Source organism: Lissotriton vulgaris, chromosome 7 (assembly GCF_964263255.1).
Source record: "Lissotriton vulgaris chromosome 7, aLisVul1.2, whole genome shotgun sequence".
In the NCBI taxonomy this organism is placed as follows: Eukaryota; Metazoa; Chordata; class Amphibia; order Caudata; family Salamandridae; genus Lissotriton; species Lissotriton vulgaris.
In genome coordinates this window covers 1,720,875,763-1,720,896,784 of record NC_141695.1, presented here as the reverse complement: position 1 = coordinate 1,720,896,784, position 21,022 = coordinate 1,720,875,763, and the positions used below count along the sequence as shown (strand labels likewise).

Genomic DNA, 21,022 nt, shown 5'->3' with positions numbered 1-21,022 from the left:
GATTTGCACAATAGCGTTTATGAGCGTAAATTCCCCTGCCACTACTGTTTGTAATTGTGATTCCTTATACTAGTCCTTGTGAGAATCAATCAATGCATTTGTTTGGGACACTAGTATGTGTTTATCCTGTGAGTTTTCGTAAACCTGAATCCTGACAGCTCTAAGTGTGAGAATAAGACCTGACACTAGTTCTTGTGCAGATGAATCCTGACACGAGTGTTGTCCGCATGGATTGTGAGTCGTGACGTGTCTTTGTTAGCCCGGGAGTTCTGATACTAGTGAGCATGAATCTTCCTGGCACTGGTTTGTATTTTATGAAAGTTGGGACCAGTGATTGTGAGTCTGTTCTCTCCACACTAGTGCATGTGACACAGAAGCTTGTCAATAGTGTTTGAGTAGGAATTCTTCTCAAACTAGTCCTTGTGAAGGTGGATCCTCGAGAGACTTTCCCAAGTAAATTGCCAGGAGTAATTTCAAGTGTTAATCCTCTTGACACAAGACTTTGAACAAGAAACTTGCCACTAGTTTTCGTGGATTTTACTCCCCCTGACACTAGTGATTGTGAACATAAATGCTGCCAGTGGTGCTTGGGCTTGTATCCGATCACTAGTACTATAGTGCAGATCCAGATTTTAGCACACATGGGTGTCAAGCTTGCCAACAATGTTTGTGATTGTGACCATGAGTCTTGACAGTGATACTACTCCCCCTGACACTAGTGCTTGTGATCCTAAATGCTGCCAGTGGTGCTTGGGCTTGTATCCGATCACTAGTACTATAGTGCACATCCAGATTTTAGCACACATGGGTGTCAAGCTTGCCAACAATGTTTGTGATTGTGACCATGAGTCTTAGCAGTGATATTACTCCCCCTGACACTAGTGCTTGTGATCCTAAATGCTGCCAGTGGTGCTTGGGCTTGTATCCGATCACTAGTACTATAGTGCACATCCAGATTTTAGCACACATGGGTGTCAAGCTTGCCAACAATGTTTGTGATTGTGACCATGAGTCTTAGCAGTGATATTACTCCCCCTGACACTAGTGCTTGTGATCCTAAATGCTGCCAGTGGTGCTTGGGCTTGTATCCGATCACTAGTACTATAGTGCACATCCAGATTTTAGCACACATGGGTGTCAAGTTTGCCAACAATGTTTGTGATTGTGACCATGAGTCTTGACAGTGATCCTTGCTAACATGAATGCTGACACTAGTGGTAATGAATGTAAATCCTGACCCTGATGTATTTTGGCTTGAATTCTGAAAACTAGTGTGAATTCTAACATGGGTTGTGAATTTTGTTGCTGTTGCAGTTGATCATACATTCTCCTAATTAATATTTTAAATCAAGAAGCTTAACACTGGCACTAGTGAGTATTAATCTTGAAGTTTGGAAGTGGGGAATGTATTTGGGCCCCTTGCGCCGCCGTTGTGTCACTTTTTTTAACGCAGCGACGATGCTATCAGTGCGCCACACTGCGCCATATCTGCTAACTGATGCATTGGGCCAATGCGTCAGACTGTAGATCCCTGCATCACATTATTCCTGCGCCAGGTGTAATGTATGCAGGACAAGCATTCCCAAGCAAAAGAGCCACGTAGAACTGGGGCAGTGAAATCTACAATATTTCACTGCATTACTCTACGACTATACTCCATCAAAATCCATACGCCTGCTCAGACCAGGCATTAGGATTGACGCAGGCCTTTTACAATGGGACTCACCTAGGCGTTCTGTGCATTGCTTGAGTTGTGTCAGTTTTATGACCAACTGCAGCAAAGCGTCACTTTTGCGCCAACAGATGTGCCAGAAACTCTGACGCATATGTTAATCCTTGCGCCATGGAGCCCTGTATTGTAAATACAGCGCATTCATGGTGTCGCAAGGACATTTGGGTCAGGCACAAAGAAGCTGACACATCCATTGCATCGTTTCTTGTTAATGAGGCCTTTCAGCTCTAGAAAGCAACACGAACTCTGGCGCAAGTTTGAGCGGCCTCAATTAGAAAGGCCACTGTTTCGTAGGGTAAAAATTGCGCCAGGATTCATGGTGCATGAACCCACTCACTAGTAAACCAGAGAGTGAACAGTCACACGTTTACTACACCGAAGTCCAATCTGAGCAAACAGCACCCAAAAACAATCTGCGGCCTCCCACTGTGAACCCCCAAAGCTTCGCTGGGACTGTGTTTGCTTGTGTGGATGCTGTTGCACAAGATCACAGCCTCAGACCCTTCCGTCTCATTCCTTGCAGTTGTGTCCATCGAGGACCCCTTCGACCAGGACGACTGGGAGGCCTGGTCCCGGTTCACGGCCGAGGTCGGCATCCAGGTAGTGGGAGATGACCTGACAGTGACCAACCCCAAGCGCATTGAGAAAGCTGTGGAAGAGAGCGCCTGTAACTGCCTCCTGCTCAAAGTCAACCAGATCGGCTCCGTCACCGAGGCCATCAGGGCGTGAGTATGCCGGGCGCCTTCCATCTCACTCATGGCGCTCCAGGAGGCGTTCTCACTCTTGTCACATTGCTTACAGGTATATTTAGATATTTAGATAGGGCAGAATGGCCCTACAGCTCTATCAAAGGGTCTTCATCAATACAGTTACTTTCAAGCCAAGTGTGGCATTTACCTCCATTTATTTTCAGCTTTACTTTGGCACTGGAGTCAGGAAAAGAGTTAACTCTGGCACCAACTGTGCAAACGCACAAGCATTATATTATAGAAGAGGCTGTAAAAAGTTCTGCATCCCCTGTGTAGCAGCAGTTCTCTAATGAGGTCCCTTTTTTGAAGCCTCAAAGTTGGAACTTACTTTTAAGTGAAAAATTTCACTTTTGTCCCATCCTCTCACATCTCAATTTTGTGGTCTCTTGAACCTCAACATTTATGGAGCCCCCTTGTGCAGGAACATGGGGCGAGAGGATGCACCTTAACTACTTTGGCTCCTGAAAACCACAAGGAACAGCTGTGAAACTGTGTCAAAGAACCATAGGCCAATACTTAGCAACTCAATACACCAGGGGCGGGAGTGTGTACATTTTCCTTTAACCCTGATCTTATTCTAATGTTCTTGTTACAGCTGTAAACTTGCTCAGGAAAATGGATGGGGTGTGATGGTGAGTCACCGCTCTGGCGAAACTGAGGACACTTTCATCGCAGACCTTGTTGTTGGACTTTGCACTGGCCAGGTATGTGTGCAGGTGACGCAGCTTCATCCCTGAACAGTTGTGCAAATACAGATGCAGAGAGGGAGAGCCTCACCAGTCCTGGTCTCCATGTGGGTGAGGGCTTTGGAAGAGATGGTGGAGGCTGTAGTGGTGTGTGTGTGTGTGTGTGTGCATGTGCCTGCGCGTGTGTTTGGGTGTATGTGCATGTGTGTTTGTGTGTGTATGCATGTGCTTGAGCCCCATGGGTGGCCACCCTGAACAGTCAATTGTCATTCTTGAAGAGTTCTCTCAGACTGATGAGACTAGTAGGGCTACTAGATCTTTGCATACTGATCATCAATAACTCCAGGGTGACTAACCTAGGAAATCTCTTTGCAAGAATCCCTGAAGATTAGACTCTGCAAGGGCCAGGGGACAATCTAGGTTGAACAAATGTCCTCTATGGCAGCAACCTCAATTAAAATAGCCAATGGCCAGGCGATTCAAAATTGTTAGGATCACCATTGCCTTTTACTAGTCCCTTGCCCAAGCCGCCACCTCCTTGCCTCTTCCTTTCACACATTACCAGCACGGACTCAAGGGTGTGTATCCATTGTCATGCAAACTCCTCTGTAGTCCTCTAGATACGTATGGCGTTCTCCGGCAGCTAACTTACAGGCCCACAACTCCCCCAAGAAGACCAGTCAAGGGTGGCACGCGTTATCTAACAGCTCACCTACTGTGCCAATCCCGCTTCCAACTCCAACCCTTGCTACAAGAGCCTTTCAGAAGCCCAACAGAAGCCTAGTCGGCTCAAAGCCTCAGATTTTGAGAACAAATACTATTTATTAAACCAATCCATTTGGGACTGCTGGAGAAAAGTAGACTACCTACTTTCCTGGCTACGTTCTGTAAGCAAACCAGGATCATCTGGGATAGGCCATCACAATAAAAAACTGATTCCTATGGTCCCAGGTACATGGCTGGAATGTTGCTCAGATAAAGGCCACCTGAAATTTTTATACAGGAGAAACGTCCTTACCAACTGACTGGTCAGCAGAGCGCATACGTGTGACCTCCACATTAGTGACGGAAATAAAGAGTTGGTTAGATCCATGTGGCAATAGTCCAACCTGAACTGGTGGTCACCAATGGCCGTCGGCTGTGGATTTCAAGTTAAACACAAATCAGTAGCCTCCCGGCGAGTTGTGATCTAGACTGTTCATTTCTGCAGAGTTGGCGTGCTCTCTGTGAAGGAAAGTGTGGTACCTATTTGTTTCCTCTTGTGCATTTAATAGTCCTATAATGCAAACTCCGGACACATTGTTGGCTTTTTGGGATCTTGTCATTGGAGTGCATTCGGGGCTGGGTGGTAATCGTTTCCGCTTTCGTAAGTGCTCTTCCATTGCCTTTGGTCCTGGGAACCATTTTATAATACAACAGCCTTATGGCTCACTCAGAACAGGACTGGGCACTCATCAATAGCTTTATAATTGGACTTCAAATGAAGCACAACTCAGTAGCCCTTCGAGCGCTCGCTGTTCCTGTAGAATTCCACCTATGCAAAGTTGCAGAGGTAAATCGTATTAACAATTTTTTTTGTTCCAATGCATTTGTTGGTCAATTTAGTTTTAGCCACCGACACGTTTCGCTCTTTGGGAAGCTGGCGTTGTGTGCCCCCCTTAGCTGGCACGCAACATTAAATGCCAATACCTTTATAGCTTTTCATCAAACAGCATTGATACTAGATGGACCACCACTTCGGTTCCATAGCCATTAGGAAGAAAGAAAGGATATGCTGTTCCTATGTTGAATGGGGGGAAGAAAAAGGTGGGCAAAGGGGATATAATAGTTGGAACCAGGTGCTTATAAAGAGAGCACGGGGTTGGAAAGGAATAGCTTCAATAAGGATCACGGGCCCTCACACACCCCAAAGAGTTTCATGCTTCATCATAGGGCAGCTTCTTGTTGGGCTGCCTCTTTGCCGGAGGTCCTTTTCTGGTTGCCGATGTGAAGCTAAAAGTAAATGTGGGGGCATATCTGTAGTGAGTAGAAACGGGATAGTGTGAGTGTGGTTTAAAAATAGTTACAGGATACTCCAAAAAGAGTTTCTTAGCTGGGTTCCTGTGCCCTAAGTAAAAACACTCACTATGAAGTCATAGACTGGGGAGGGGGGATTACACCTGCTTCAGTTCAGAAAGATGTGTAAGGTGTGCAGAGGGTCGACATGTTTCATGCCCTCTATAGTCCACTCATCTACTCTAAAGGGACGGCATAAGTATGTGTGAAGGAAGGTCACATCCCCTGTGGTCTGGACTTGAGCTGTAGTCCTGTTAGGAAAAACAAGGGGTAAAAAGATCTATACCTTCTGAAAAAGGCCCCTGGAGGTACAGAATGGTTAAGTAGCCGCATTCACAATTATTTGGGAAAGACAAATGCCTGGGAAGGACAGTGTATAAAAACATTGTTGTTACAGGTTAAAAAATGTGCAGCAGGTCCAAGTGCATATCGTTCCATGTATCAAACAATCATGCATATTGTCGACGATCTGGTGGTGATGCCAAGTAGTAGTATGTCCGGTGTTAGTGGGAATTCCTGCGGAGGTGGGGGGTGGTGTTCCCCTGCATGTGTCTCTTAGAAACCAACTCATTGAACGACTCACCTAGAAGTGGGGTTTGAATCACCCCCGCCGTAACATGCCAGGGTACTCGCTGAAATGGCGAGAAAGACATAGCCATTAGTCCCAGCAATCATTTTACAAAACAGCATCCATGTGGATTCACTCAAAACTAAACTGGCACTGAGGTAGCCGTCAGCTGTGGGTTTTAAGTGAAACATCTCAGTAGTCCTCACAGTGAAATGTGGTCAATGTAGTCCATTTACTCCAAGATTCAGCTCCTTTAGTGAGGCAAACTTGATGACAATTTTTTTCTTGCATTGCATTTGACTTTGAATTTAATTCTAGCTCCAGATATAGGTGGTACTCTCTTTTGGACCTCATCACTGGCTTGCAAAATAATTTGTTTTATTGGTCTGTCTGCTTGTGTCTTACTTAGAGTGACCGATGTACAACTTTTCCAGGACAACTTGTAGGTCCATCAACCACAAAAGCTAAAGAATCCTAAAAGTTGACCATGTACTACTACCACATGCAATATAGTGTTATTTTATACCCTGGTACATACTCCTTATATATTCTAAACAATCCCATCATATGCCCATACAGCTACCATGTCATATGCCAGGGTGTGGACTGCTATTATGGCAACATTTCCAACATTCCTGGGCAGTGGTAGAGACAGTTGGGGGATGTGTGATGAATTAGAAAAAGATGTGTAAGATGAATGCAAGTACGGAGTATGGTCTACAGGCCATGTTAATTTGTTCACAATTAATTTGTGGCTATGGCTTCTATGAAGGTCGAGTTTGGCTATTAACCCTGGAGGAGATTTATAGGAAGGACTTGTTAGGATACCAGGTGGCCGGTCTCAAGAAATCCTTTTATTAGAGGAGGAAGTAATAACACCTCTGTTGGATGATTGTTCTACGATCAGGGCTCAATTTGAACCTGTGGTTGTCAGTGGGGCCCACCGGCACTCATTTTTGAGGACCAGCACTTTTGTTTCCCCATCAGATATTGACTGCGAGCAAGAGAGGGAAGTGAAAAGACAGAGGAAGAGAAAGACAGTAAAACCAGTACAAAGTAGAAAACAGAGACCAGCAAGAGTGAGGTAAAGGAGCAGTAAGGTCTGGTTGTGGATTAAAGAGGCATGAGGTGAATTCAAGACTATGCAACCTTTATATTCGGCTCACCCATTTTTAATAGCACCGCCAGAGCAGAGCTTTGAGCACCAGCACTCATTGTTTTACAAATTAAGCATTGTGATTGGTGGAGAATCTGCTGCAGGATACCCTCTGCTCTAAATCCATACAGTCGAGTTAAATTCTGCCAGATGTTCCCCACCACTACTTTAAATGGGCTGAGGTCCAAGAAACGACCCGCAGTTCGGTTTTACCAGCCCTGGGGTGTCCAGATGCAGAGGTGCTGGTCGCATTGGCACCATCGAGCGCTACACTTTATAGTCTATAGGAGAAGTACCTGCAAAAGAAAGTGTGTAAGTGGGGACTTGGGGGCCAGCCTGGTAGACCCCAGAGGGGGCTCAACTCAGGGACACAGTCGGTTTATGTGAACCTATGCTGGTGGGCTCGGGTGCAGAGATGTTTTGTCCAGCGGGTCGCTGTAGTTAGAGGCTCTCACTTGGCTTTGGTGACCTGAAGAGGGAGATAAAACAGGGCAGCAGGGCCACTCTTGATGAAGGCCATGTGCTTCCTGAAGTCTCTCGACTGCAGTTCATTGTTAGCGTTGGTGGTGTCCAGACTGGACAAATAACCAGCCCTGGTAGTTGTAAGGGCTCAGGTATCCAGGGTATTGGTGCTGAGAGACTCGTGTAGGGGTCAGCATCTTGATACTTGGTGAAAGCGACTAGGCTGACCTCCTGGACTCACAACAACCTCTTCCAGGTGAGTTTCTCCCTTGGTGGGTCCGCTGGCCAGCAAAACAAAGTACAGGGTAGTTGGTGTGTGCAGTTGCAGGAGAACAGCTCCTCCACCCCAAGAGAGATGCTGCTTGGTTTTTGAAGGGGGGAACAGTTCTCCAAGGGTTTGGGGAGACTGTTCAGCTTCTGGACAAGTCGGTCTTTGTGATTCTCGTGGTGCAACGCAGCCAGGCAGGTTCTGGCGCAAATTTCAGTGCAGGACCTCTGTTCTCACAACATCGGCTCTTCTTTAGCCTTCCTTCAGTGTCAAGTAGAACAATTTGTTTTCTTGGTGTCATGAGACCACTACATACTGAATTTAGGAGTGTTTAGAGGAGTGCAGAGTAGTAGGAAATGGGCTACCTGCCCCTGTGGTGACTACATCCCCAATAATACCCTATATATCCCCTTTCTGTGGAAAGTGGGCATAATCCTGACCCAGCGTTCCCCGTTTCACCAAATCAAAGATGTTGAAACACTTCAGGTGGCCCACCTTAGGGGGTGTGCCTAGCCTGAAAGTGTGACATGCCTTCTGACTCTAATGTTCCTGATTGCTCTGGTGCCAGATGGGCCTCAGGGGAGAGGGTGGCATTCCCCAGGTCTGGTTGGAGGCAATGGTCAAATATGCAAGGCAGCCGAGGCTTTGAAGCCTCTGTCCTTGATATGCTGATTTCACTAACCATCCTGCTAAAGGAGGTATGAACACCTTTCCCCGCATCAGGCCCAGTTTCTGGCCTTAGAGAACACGGGCTCTCACCTACAGGGGGTCAGAAACTCATCTGGGGTGGCAGGATACCAGTCGGTCAGCACACTAGAGGACTTGTAGGTTTTCATGGGTCACCTCTAATATGCCCTCTGGGTGCATGTCTCAATAAATCTGATACTGGCATCAGTATAGATGTATTTAGATGAGGTGTTTGATACCAAAACACCTTTGGTTTCAGTGCAGCCATCATGTAGCCTTGTAACTTGTGACGACCAGTGCCCAGTACATGTCCCTAAGATGGCTGCCTTATCACTTGCAATATCTAGTAATGTAATTGGAGATCACCAGGGCATATTTGCTCATGCAGGGGTGTGCCCTCACATATCATATGGGGGGCTTAGGGCTGTAAGGTCACCTGTAGGGGTGATTTACATATAGTATATGAAGTGTACCTTGGCATGGCACACAGTGAGTGTGCCATCTCGTGTTTTCAGAATGGTTTGCACCATTTCACACAACCTGCAAAGCAGTCTACATGCTGTGTGGGTCCCTAAGGGTGGCATGATACATGGGACCCTCTTTAGTACCCCTGACCTGGGTACCAGGGGTACCATTTACTATAAACTTACATTGGTGCTAAAATCCTTGCCAACTGGGTTACAATTAGACATGCACATTGTTTTAATGGAAAGGGCACTTGCACTGGAGGCCTGGTCAGCAGGGACCCAGTGGACTTTCAGTCAAAGAGCAACAGTACTAGGGCAAAAAGTGGGGGTGACCATGTCAACAAGCATTTGCAATGCAATTGCTCTCGCCTTTGGGACCTCATATGTATTTAGCTATGCAGCACATTAGCCTTGGTGCTGAAACATCTACTGTTCTTTAACATGGAGGGAAAGTAAGCACTAAACTGCGTGACACACCAGGTATGGGAACACACGGTGAGAAATATTGTCTTTCAACTGGAAAAAGTAGAGTCCAACGCTCTATTTTTAATTTTAAAATCAGGGCCTTCGGTGGTCATATTACTGAAAATACAAGATTTGAAAAAATATCATTGTCTACCGGTGCTCATTTACAAGAAACTGGAATCTAGTGAATGCTAAAGTGATTCTGGTATTTTACTGACCTCTGCTGGTCGTTTTCTATCAAGAAAGGAAAATAGAGGCAGTTGAAGAAGCAGAAAGCAATTATGGTATTTTACGGACCTCTACTGGTCATTTTCTATCAAGACAGTTGAATTGAGGCAGTTGAACAGAAAAAGGTCCTTAAGCGGAAGCAGATAAGTCCCAGGGCTGATTTCCAGAGCCCACAAAGTACATACACTTATAAGTATATACTAAAGTATATAAAAGAGGTCTTGAATGCTCGACCTAAAAAGGGAGCTTTCCTACAGTCTTGTACACACAGGGCTTGCTCTTTCACTCTTTGTGCTGAACTGCCAAAAACACCACCACCCATAACAGGTGCTTTATGTCATTTTTGGGGATGGTCCAAATGGTGCTTCGATTTACTGGGTAAACAACGGGAAACAGCCTTTACAACAAGATTTTCACCTCATTGTGCCTTTAAGTTAGCACGCATGATTTTACCACGAATATGCATTTACAATGCATGCCAATACCACTCATTTAAGGTAGGTTTGGGTGGGTGGGTGGGGGTCTCCCCCCACAAATACATTGTTTTTCAATCTAAAAAAAATGTGTGGTATTAGCATGTGTTGTACAGTACGAAGGGTAACCTGAACAGGCAAAGTGCAGTAAAAGCAAATGTCAACATTCGCAAATGAGCCTGCTGTTAGATTTTAAGACCATAATTGGATCTGAAGCACAAATCACCCCTGGTTCTGCTAAGCCTCATCTTAAGTCACATCAGCAACAGCAACTAAGGCATCAGGACACTAAGCAGCAAACCATATTGTGAAGTCAAAAGTAAAGCAGACAGAATTATGACTCGTATTCGTACGCTGAAAGCAAAAAGAAAATAGTTAATACCTCAAACTAGAGTAATACCCTCTTGAGAATTTTCATGATCATATTCCATAAAATCTACATTAACAGGAAAGAAGTAGCGTCTGGATGAAACATACCAGTCACTGTAACTGCGAATGTAGACCAAGTGACGCTGTAATAATTAGTGATGTCAAAGTAGTAATTTCAGCTTGGCCAATTTAAAACTAGTGAAGTCTAAGAAATGTACCCACATTTGAACAGACTTTTACAGAAGGACCACACAAACAATAAACCGACATTGAAAAGCCAATAGGTCAGCACTAGCCATGTCATAGAGCTTTGTTTAAAAACGTTCGGCCATGCTGTACAACATGGCTAAAAACAACATTGGCAAAGGCATTAGCTTTCACGTAGGCAAGACCTATTGGCTATTGTGAACTTTTAGCCATGCTGCACAGCAGCCATGCTGTGGTACAACATTGCTATGAAACATTGACAAAGGCAATCGCTCTCACGTAGGCGGCACCTATAGGCAGTTTTAACTTTTAGCCATGCTGCTATACAGCATGGCTAGAAAACATTGGCAACGTTATTATGTTATGTTATATGTTATATGGGTATTTATTACGAGCACGACTACTCTTGAGTATCCTGGCGCGAAGCATAACCACAGAGAAGTCACCGAAGAAAAGCACAGCATTATTTTAGTAAGCTTGATTGAAGAGGTGAGTTTTTTTTTTTTTTAAATTTTTGAGGAACCTTTATTATTACTTCAAGCAATTACAAGCATGGGCCTACAACCACCCCGGCCGGCCGCTAGTCAAATCGTAAGTACAGCAAAGCAATGTGGGAAATTATAGCAGCTCGAAAACCGGGGGCTAACAAATGTCCAGGATATAACTTGTATTCAAGCGTGCTGGCCGAAATTCAGGATTATGAAGGTTCATTTTATAGTAGAGAAAAAACTAAGAATAAATGCCATACGGTCATACATGGTCCTACAATAACAGCATGAAGCAGGAAATCCGCAAATAGTGCAAATACAAGTGAAGTATTGGGGGTAAGGTACACAAGTCAGGATAAATGTAAGCACAAACCCGTTCCGTAGCAAAGCTGAACCCCACCCCTCAAAACAAAACATACTGTAGGAAACATGAAGAACGACGACACTAAAAAGGAAGAAAGACTAAAGGGCCATAAAAACAAATAACCTACAAATTAACAAACCCCATCCCCCTACCCCCCACCCTGCACCCCTGCAGAAGGCCACGGCCTACCCCCCCCCCCCTCCCAGCAGCGTGCCTGTCGCCCTAAATAAGAGACCCGAAATATAGAAAAAGAGGAGAAAGAAGAAAGAAGAAAAAAGTGGAGAAGGGCACTCGATCTTGCCACCCGGCCCCCCCCCCCCCCACCCCTGCGCCCAGTAAACATCCTAAATGCAAGATCAGAATAGCCATGGAAAACATTAATCACCGACCGCACCATCAATATAATCCCCGCCGAATGTCCCCCAATCACCGTCAGCCAACAATAAGTCCACTGGATTCTAGACGGTATCACCCTGGCCTTGTCTATCAGTAGTACCAACATACGTCCACTTATCAATCGGCATACAGCGCGGCGTGGAGGGTCCAAGTGATCCGGGCGGACCGGGCCGTGTTATTACTCCATGGGACTTCAGCAACCAAAACCCAGCCGAACATGTATGGCGGAAATCCGTCTTTGTCGATATCGACCCCGAAAACATCTTCAAGTCCGAACACAGTCTCACCATCCAAGGAGAGAGAGTCACACCATCCGGCAAGCTCCGAGACGTCGCCGGGGCAGCCCAAGACATAGATCGGCGTTGTTTCCCCAGCCGCGAATTAGATATATGCCCCGACGAGACACTCTCATGTACAACAGATCTGTCCAAGGGGATCTCATGAGCCGGGTCTTCCAGCGTCTCCATGAACCTAGGCGTAGCTGGAGCACTCTTCACTAACATAGAGGCGGGCACTTCGGCACTGCCTTGAGATCGATCTATGCCCGTGTGGAACGGCAGGACAACAATGGTGGCCATCCTTCTTCCCAGGTCCCGGGCATTACAGATCAGGGTAGCATGCAGGGTCGTTAGAGCAGCCAATATATCTTTGGACGTGGGCTCTTTCTCGTGCCGCCAGTCCCCTGATCTCACCCGCAAGGCAGCTTTTCTATCTGGATGTGGACTGCGTAAGAGGGTGACAGCCGCCATCTTAGCTGATCCGGCCTCGTCCTTCTTCACCTCACCTCAGGGACCGGGCCCCACACCAGGGCGCAACAGGATTCACAGCGAGGACTCAGAGAGTCAAGGCAGGCTTCCCAGAGGAGAGTCACCGAAGGGCTAAACAAAATCTCTGCCGCTCCCCGGGAGCCGCCCGCCGATTCCGGGGGAAGTCCTTGATTATGCCCGGACACAAAACTGGAAAGGGGGCCAAATATCGTGCACTCCCCTCGACCCTGCTTTGCCACGCATCCCCACGAGGCACTCCGCTAGGTGGACTGGGTCGTCACTGTCGCCATCGGCCCATCAATTCTCCGGCGCCCTCCGGCCGACTCTTCACCTCCACCAATGGCCGCTGTTGTCGCAGTCGCGGCCGGCTGCTCTTCTCACTCGACACCCCGGTCCCAGCTCCGCGAGGGCCGCAAAACAGTCGGGGACATTTCTCCGGGTCTGCCGCAAGTAGAAGCCTCAGGAGCAAACGGTAAGTGAAAGTTTTCCTTCGCCTACTTAAATATGCCGTTACGGCTCAGGATGGTACACAGACAAAATATCGAGTTTTAAATTTCGATATACAATTATATCGAAGTTTAAATATCGATGGGACAAAATATCGAAGGTAAGTAATATCGACAGTCTTAATATCGATATTAGTATGATATCAGTAATATCGAAGTTTTACATATCGATGTCAATAATATCGAAATAAATAACTTCGATGTTACTAATATCAATTTTTAAATAAATTTAGTGTATATTATATTGTATTTATTATGTTTTATTATTTATTTTTAATGTAATTTAATTAAATATTGTCTTTTACTACTGTAGCGGGTTGTGGGTTTATAGGGGAATAGGGTGGGAAGTAATTTAATTATGTTAAATTAATTATTAATTAGTAGGAATTATTAATTAATTAATTGAGAATTAATTTTTTATTAATTTTAATTAATTGATAAATATGTTCTGTAGCGGGTTATGGGTTTATAGGGGAATAGGGTGGGAAGTAATTTAATAACAATTAATTAATTAATTAATATATGTGTGTACATATTTTAATTAATAATTAATTGGTAATTAATTTATATTAATTAGTTAATTAATTAATATAATTTTGTACATATTTTTAATTATTAATTAGTTGGTAATTAATTAATGTTAATTAGTTAATTACATTAATTTGAGTAATTTTTTTATATATAATTTTTTGTTATTCTTAATTAATTAATTGGGGAAAATAATATTAATTATTAAATTAAATTAATTACAGCTAATGTGCTAATATATTTACTTTATTGTTATTGTTATTTAATAATTAATTGGTAATTAAATAATATTAATTAATTTTGGGTAAAGGAGTATTTTTAGGGTTCAGGGTCAGTTTTCAGTTTTTGGGTAAAGGGGTATTTTTAGGGTTCAGGGTCAGTTTTCAGTTCTTGGGTAAAGGGGTATTTTTAGGGTTCAGGGTCAGTTTTCAGTTTTTGGGTAAAGGGGTATTTTTAGGGTTCAGGGTCAGTTTTCAGTTTTTGGGTAAAGGGGTATTTTTAGGGTTTAGGGTCAGTTTTCATTTCTTGGGTAAAGGGGTATTTTTAGGGTTCAGGGTCAGTTTTCAGTTTTTGGGTAAAGGGGTATTTTTAGGGTTCAGGGTCAGTTTTCAGTTTTTGGGTAAAGGGGTATTTTTAGGGTTCAGGGTCAGTTTTGGTTTTTTGGGGTACAGGGATATTTTTAGGGTTCAGGGTCAGTTTTGGGTTTTTGGGGTACAGGGATATTTTTAGGGTTCAGGGTCAGTTTTGGGTTTTTGGGGTACAGGCGTACAGGGTAAAAATATTTTTTTTTTACATTAAATCAATAAAATGAACTTAAAAAAAAGAAAATTACATTAAATTATTAAGTGTTTTATTTATTTTAAATGTATATGTATTAGTTTTAATTTTGTTTTAATATTTTTATTTAATATTTGTAAAATTATATGTATTTTAAAATTATTTTTACATTATTATTAATACATTTAAAAAAACGATATTTTTAATTTCGATATTTTTGTACTACGATATTATTTTTTCGATATTTTTGTACTTACCTTTATGAAGATATGACTCCGATATTTTTGATGTCGATATTTTTGTGCCGATATTTTTGTATTTCGATATTCTGTCTGTCGATATTATGTCAGACATTCGCTCAGGATAATTGCCAGGATGTATGCGCAGGGTGAGAGGGCTCACGGAGCCGAGCGTCTATGCGGCCATCTTGGTCGCTGGCTTGGCTCCTCCCAAGAGGTGAGTTTTAAGAAGCTTTTTGAAGCAGCTCAGGTCTCTGGTGTCCCTAAGAGTGAACGGAAGGGCATTCCAGAGGGTGGCTGCTTTGACAGAAAGAGATTGGCCGCCCAGCCTAGTGCGCTTAAAGCGGGGAGTTAGTTACCAGCCAGCGTTGGGCAGCCGACCTGAGGAGGCGACTGGGAATGTGGAACGTCACTCTTTCCTTAAGATAAGCCGGGCCAGTATCGTGCAGGGCTCGATGAGTGAGAACCAGAGCCTTGAATTGCACTCTTTGGGCCACCGGCAGCCAGTGGAGTGTGGCCAGTTGTGATCTTATGCTGATGCGTCTGGGGATGCCCAGCAAAAGTCTTGCCGCCGCATTTTGGATGAGCTGCAGCTTGTTTAACAAAAAAGAGGGTGAGCCCAGATAGAGAGTGTTAGCGTAATCTAGGCTGGACAATATGAGGGCTCTAGCGACCGTTTCTTTGCCCGGCTGGGGCAATAGAGGGAAGAATCTGCCTAGGGATTTAAGGGTCCCAAAGCAGGCGCCCGTCAGTCTTTTTATCTGTTCTGAGAATCTTAGATCTTCATTGAACCAAATGCCCAGATTCTTGGCAGGGCCCCCCTCAGAGAGGGGACGGGGAAAATCTGGAGGCCAAACCAATTCAGTAAATTGATTTGGAAAGTGACCATATAGTATAATCTCCGATTCTCCCTCGTTGCATTTAAGCCTGGCATGTGCCAACCATGTGAATACGGCCGCCAGGCATCTTTGTGCTGCAGCCGTTTCTAATTGTGATTTACCCCAGGTAAACAGGAGCTGGGTATCGTCGGCATAGGCCATAATTTTTGCACCCAGCTTCTTGGCCAGGTAGATCAGAGGGGTCATATAGATGTTAAAAAGAAGTGGGCTCAATGTTGAGCCCTGTGGGACCCCCGTCTGAACTAACCTGGCCGTAGAGGAGTGTGGGGGCATCCAAACTTGCTGGCACCTTGAGTCCAAGAAGGACTCCAGCCATGACCATACAGCCCCAGAGAGGCCGATGTCAGTGAGGCGAGCCAGAAGGAGTTGATGAGGAACCGTATCAAAGGCGGCAGAGAGGTCCAATAGAATAAGCGCCGCTCTGCCACCCTTGTCCGTGCACTCCCTGATGGTTTCCACCACCTCGACCAAGGCGGTCTCCGTGCTGAAGGAGGCCCTGAAGCCCGACTGGGCTGGGTGAAGGGCCCACGACTCTCCACAAAGGCGTTCAGCTGCCGAAAAATCACCTTTTCGTAGACTTTAGCCAGTGCCGGGAGCAAAGAGATGGGGCGGTAGTTTGCTGCGACAAGGGGGTCTGCTGAAGGCTTTTTTAGGAGGGGCAGAAGTTTTGCTTGCTTCCACTGCCTAGGTACCGTTGCAGATTGCAGTGACCAGTTAACCATGGCTGTTACTTCTGTCGCTACCCAATCTGCTACTCCAGCCAAAACTCTTGCCGGGCAAGGGTCCGCAGGGGAACCCGATTTAAGAGACTTCAGCAGGACAAGAATGTCCGATTGGTCAGCCATGTTGAATTTGGCAAGGCAGTTGCTCAAGAGAGTACCGGGCGTCTCTGCCAATGGAGGTGCGGCAGCAGCACTCGAGGCAAATCCCTCTTCAATTAGCTTTATCTTGTTAATGAAAAAGGATGAGATCTCCTCACACCAGTCTGCGGAAACCTAGCTTTTCATAGGCGAGATATTTTGGCTTTACCATTGCTTTTTTTCTGGGGGGCGGATAGTTGGAGGGGGCTGGAGAGGGACAGCAACAACAGAGGAATGTGGTGAGGTTTGTGGGGGCAAGCACAACGCGGGAGGGCCAGACAACAACACCGGGGCAAGCAACAAACAACGGGACAAGTAACAAACAATAGGGAAAGCAATAAACAACAGTGCAGGCAACAAACAGTAGGGCAAGCAATAAATGGCAATGGCCACAACAAACAACAGCGCAAGCAACAACACAGAGTGGGGTGGGGTGGAGATGGCCTGCAAACACATGCTCTGCTGCAACTAGAAGTAAAATATAGAACCTCCAAAGTCTGACAAGTAGTGGAAGGACACACGCTGAGCAAGTACGCAGTACTTGTGCCATGCTCCAGGGGAGGGACAAACACAGGAACAAGAAGTGAAGTTGGCATGCACTAAAGAAAGAGAAACAAGGAAATGAGGGTAATCACACGCGTTGTCGCAGGCCAGACCTAAAAAGCAACAAGTAAGTTAGGCATAATTCCTTTGTTGTACATTTTCATAATAAACACAGACCAATGGCATGACGTTTTCCAAACAACAAACAGGTGGGTAGCCTTGACCAAAGAGGCCTTCTGAATTGATCATAAGCTTTCCCACAAGGGAAAAAGCATTCTTTTTCAATGGAAGCACACATGTTCTGACCAATCAAAAACTTGTGGAGAAGAACATAAATATTGGCAAAGCACAGGCCCCTCTCTCAGCCAGATTTAAAAATACTATAAATAATTTTGCATCTAATTACTAAATGACAGGATAGTATAACGCACAGACTGAAGCTTTCCGCCAAATATATATTGAATGTTCAAACCAGTATATATGGTTCATTGCTGCAACGCCTTTACGAAAAGGGAGAGTGTTCATAAAATATGCTGTGAGCTGTATGTTAATCTTGCGTTACTGACAGTGGCTGCAGTATAGACACGTGTAAACATGTTTCCAATATTTTAACATTTGAGGCTATATATAATGTTTCTGGAATGATCCTTCATTATATGCAACTACATGCATAAGGTTGAGTATAATAGTTCATTGTTTTTTGCAGAATAAAATATACACAAAAAGAATTGGAACTTGAAAATGTGTTTTTGCTAAACTGTTGTGCAACCTCCAATACCTGTTCTCTGTGATATTGTTTAATAACTTGTGTTTGATGAATGTCAATATGTTGAAAAAAAATTAATAATGGAAAATTAGGGCCAAACCATAATGAGCATCATCAAAATAAGTTAGGGGCACGATTCTTAAAGAAAGTCACAACAGTGAACCTATAGGTACAGGTCCTTGCATTGGTGCACATTTGAACAATAGTTTACAGATACCATGAACTGTACTCCGAACAAATGTTTGTGAATTCCATTTTTGCATGAGAAAATATATGTATGTATATTATTAGCTCATGCAAACATTTGCTGAGCGATTACAAATTCACGTTTCCTCAACCCCTTTTCTCAAAATCTTGAAAAAGTTTTACTCTTGTCAGACAGGATAGTTTGCGGATGCACACAGATTTAGGGGTAGATTGTCAAACATTTTGCACTGTGTTAGCGTCACAAAAGTGACCAGCACAAAAGTTTTTTTTACCAATTTACTTTCCAGCCCAAACTTGTCTTGCACTGGAAAGTACCCTACAAGGAACACAAAGCATTGCGAAGCATTACTGAGAGGCAAGGGGGCATTGCATCGGTGGTACATGGGCGTTCCCATCCAACCACCCCTGCCTTTTGATGCAAAAGCCTATCTACAAACAACGGTAGACATGGTATAGCGCCAAAGGTTAACGCCATCTAAAAGGAGGCGTTAAGAGGAGATATGCTTTCATTTCTTCTTTCTTTTACGACTTTGCGTGCTGCACCGTGCCGCATACATACAAAGTGGGAATAGTGTTTGAACTTGTCTAAGCATAGTATTGTGTACAGGAAGGGTACCCTTCATGTACAAAACCTGTGCTAGACTCGGTCAAGCCCCTTGGCGCTTTGGCGCTAAGGTGTGTGCTTGGCACACAGCAGCTGAAATCAGTGCCAGCGCTGGGAAAAGGGATGAGAGAGCCATATCTCTGTAGTTATGGCACTCTCCTTCTCCCTCCGTGTCACGCAATCAGCGCAGCCTCTTTGGGGGATGCTCTGCGTTGTGTGGCTTTTTTAAAAAAATCTGGCCTTTAGAGCGCAGTCCAGCATCAGATCGCCTTCTGCCTACTTCAAGGAACTACCACTAGGTGCCAAAATAAGAAGTTTGCTAGAATCCAAACCTTGATATATTATGAGCCCTTGCATAATCAGAAGGACTATTGTGAGATATCTGGTATATTGAGAACACGGCCATAGCTTGTCACCTCACTGCATGGCACCTAAATGAACTGGATTTGGGGGGTTTTCAGGACAAGTAGATTCATGAAGCATCCCACTCCTCCCACAGTAGATATTTTACAAAATTCCACACCCCTGAGGAAGTATGAGTTCTGACTGTTGCTCTGACAGTTCTGTTTTTGGGTCAAAATGCTGAATTTTCTGTATTCTCTGGCAGATTAAGACTGGCGCTCCCTGCAGGTCTGAACGACTAGCAAAATACAACCAGCTCATGAGGTAAGGACAATTTTCTGTAATGTTGTGTTTTAACTACATATGTTGCACTTGGTGTGTACAGTACCTTTGTGATGTTCACCTTAACAATGCATTGCCTGTGTGAAGTCCAGCAATACAACACCTGTGTGCAGCCAACCCGCCCAATGAAACTCCTGTGTGCAGTCTCCTCTACAAATACAGCTGTGTGCTGTCCATGAAACACCTGTTTACAGTCCACTCCACCAATGCAAGGCCTGTGTGTAGTCCACCTTACCAAGGAAACGGATGTACGTCGTTACAACGCATGCTTTTACAGCGTATGCCTTTACGACGCAACTTTTACAACGCAAGTCTTTACAACGACTTGCGTCGCTGGATAGTGAATAGTTTAATTTACTATTCCAACTCCAGTCCCCGTGGATAGTAGGGAAGGTGTTAGATAGTAAATTAAAACTATTCCCTATCCTAGAGCGCCCCCCAGCGCAAGTCGTTGTAATGACTTGCGTTGTAATGGTTGCGTCGTAAAGGTACTACGTTGTAAAAGTTGCGTTGTAAACGCTGTTCCCCCAAGGAAACACATGTGTGGAGTCCACGCTGTGAATGAAACACCTGCGTCTCGTCCACTCTACCCGACAAGGCCTTCTTCAAGCCAACCTTAAAGTGAAGCATCTCTGTAAAGCCCACTCTACCAAAGAAACAGCAGTATGCTGCCAAACTATCCCTGAGGCCTGTGGGTGCCGTTCGCTCCATGAACGCATGTGAGCAGTCCACCAACCAAAAACCTATGTGCAGTCCACACTGATATTGAAACACCTATATGTAGTCCACTCCACCAATGAGACATGGGAAACACCCTTTACCACGCAGTCGAAACCACTTAATGCCTTTACAACACAGGCACTACATCGAATGAGTCGTTACCACGCGTTCCTTTAGCGCGCAAGTCGTTACAAACGACTTGCTTTAGGGAACACAGTGTTGGACTGCTGGTGGATTTAAAGTCCGGCACCTTCCATACTGATGATGCACTGACTGGAGTTGGAGTAGTAAATTATACTATTCCAACGTCAAGGCAAGTTGTTGTCTTGACTGACGTGCTGAAGGAACATGTGGTAACGACCCAGATGTGGTAGTGACTGTGTTGTTAAGCCACGCATCGTTTAGGCGTGCGTGGTTCTGTCATACAACCATGTGACACAGGTGCGCAGGCAGCCCTAGCAAGGAACCACCTGGGTGAAGTCAACTCCAGCAATGAACACATGTGTGCAGTCCCCTGTACCAATAACACACCTATATGCGGTCAACCCTATCAGCGCAACAACTGAGTGCAGTCCACTCCACCAACAAAACCCACCTGTGCAGTCAACCCCCCTGCCCCTACACAAAAAGATCCTTGTGTGCAGCAGTGTACTTCTAGTGATGGTGTTTTGATGGTGTACTGACAGTGTAATTCTACTGTTGGGACACCACCAGTATAAAGGTAATACTGTTGTAACAGTACTGTAAGTGCAGTGCTGGTATTGGCAGTGGGGTCCCCCCACTTTTATAAAAGCAGTGTAATTGGCTACCTGGTATACAAGCAGTGGATTTGCAGTGCTGGTGTAGAGACAGTGGGGCATTAGTATAAGCCCCTATCGCCACCACAACGTCACTTTTATAGACGCTGTGGTGGCGATAGGGGCTGCGCCTTATGTACATGGCAGTGTTAAGCTGCTTAACGCTGCCTCATAAGGTCCCCTTTAATGCTATGGTTAGCGTGAAAGGGGTGGCCAGTGGACTTTCCACTGCAGCACCCATTCATTTAGACGCTGCCCCCTATGTAAAAGGGTGGCGTACATAGGAGGTAGCGCCAAAATCAAGA

General features: G+C 44.9%; 1 protein-coding gene across 1 annotated transcript in view; it reads left to right on the top strand.

The window, feature by feature from the left end:
* ENO2 (enolase 2) overlaps nt 1-21,022 on the top strand; it is an 82,196-nt gene that overhangs the window by 48,212 nt on the left and 12,962 nt on the right. Inside the window, exons 9-11 of the mRNA XM_086932920.1 lie at nt 2,256-2,457; nt 3,077-3,185; nt 19,124-19,182. Of these exons, the coding sequence (XP_086789046.1) occupies nt 2,256-2,457; nt 3,077-3,185; nt 19,124-19,182 (370 nt within the window). The remainder of the gene's footprint in view (nt 1-2,255; nt 2,458-3,076; nt 3,186-19,123; nt 19,183-21,022) is intronic.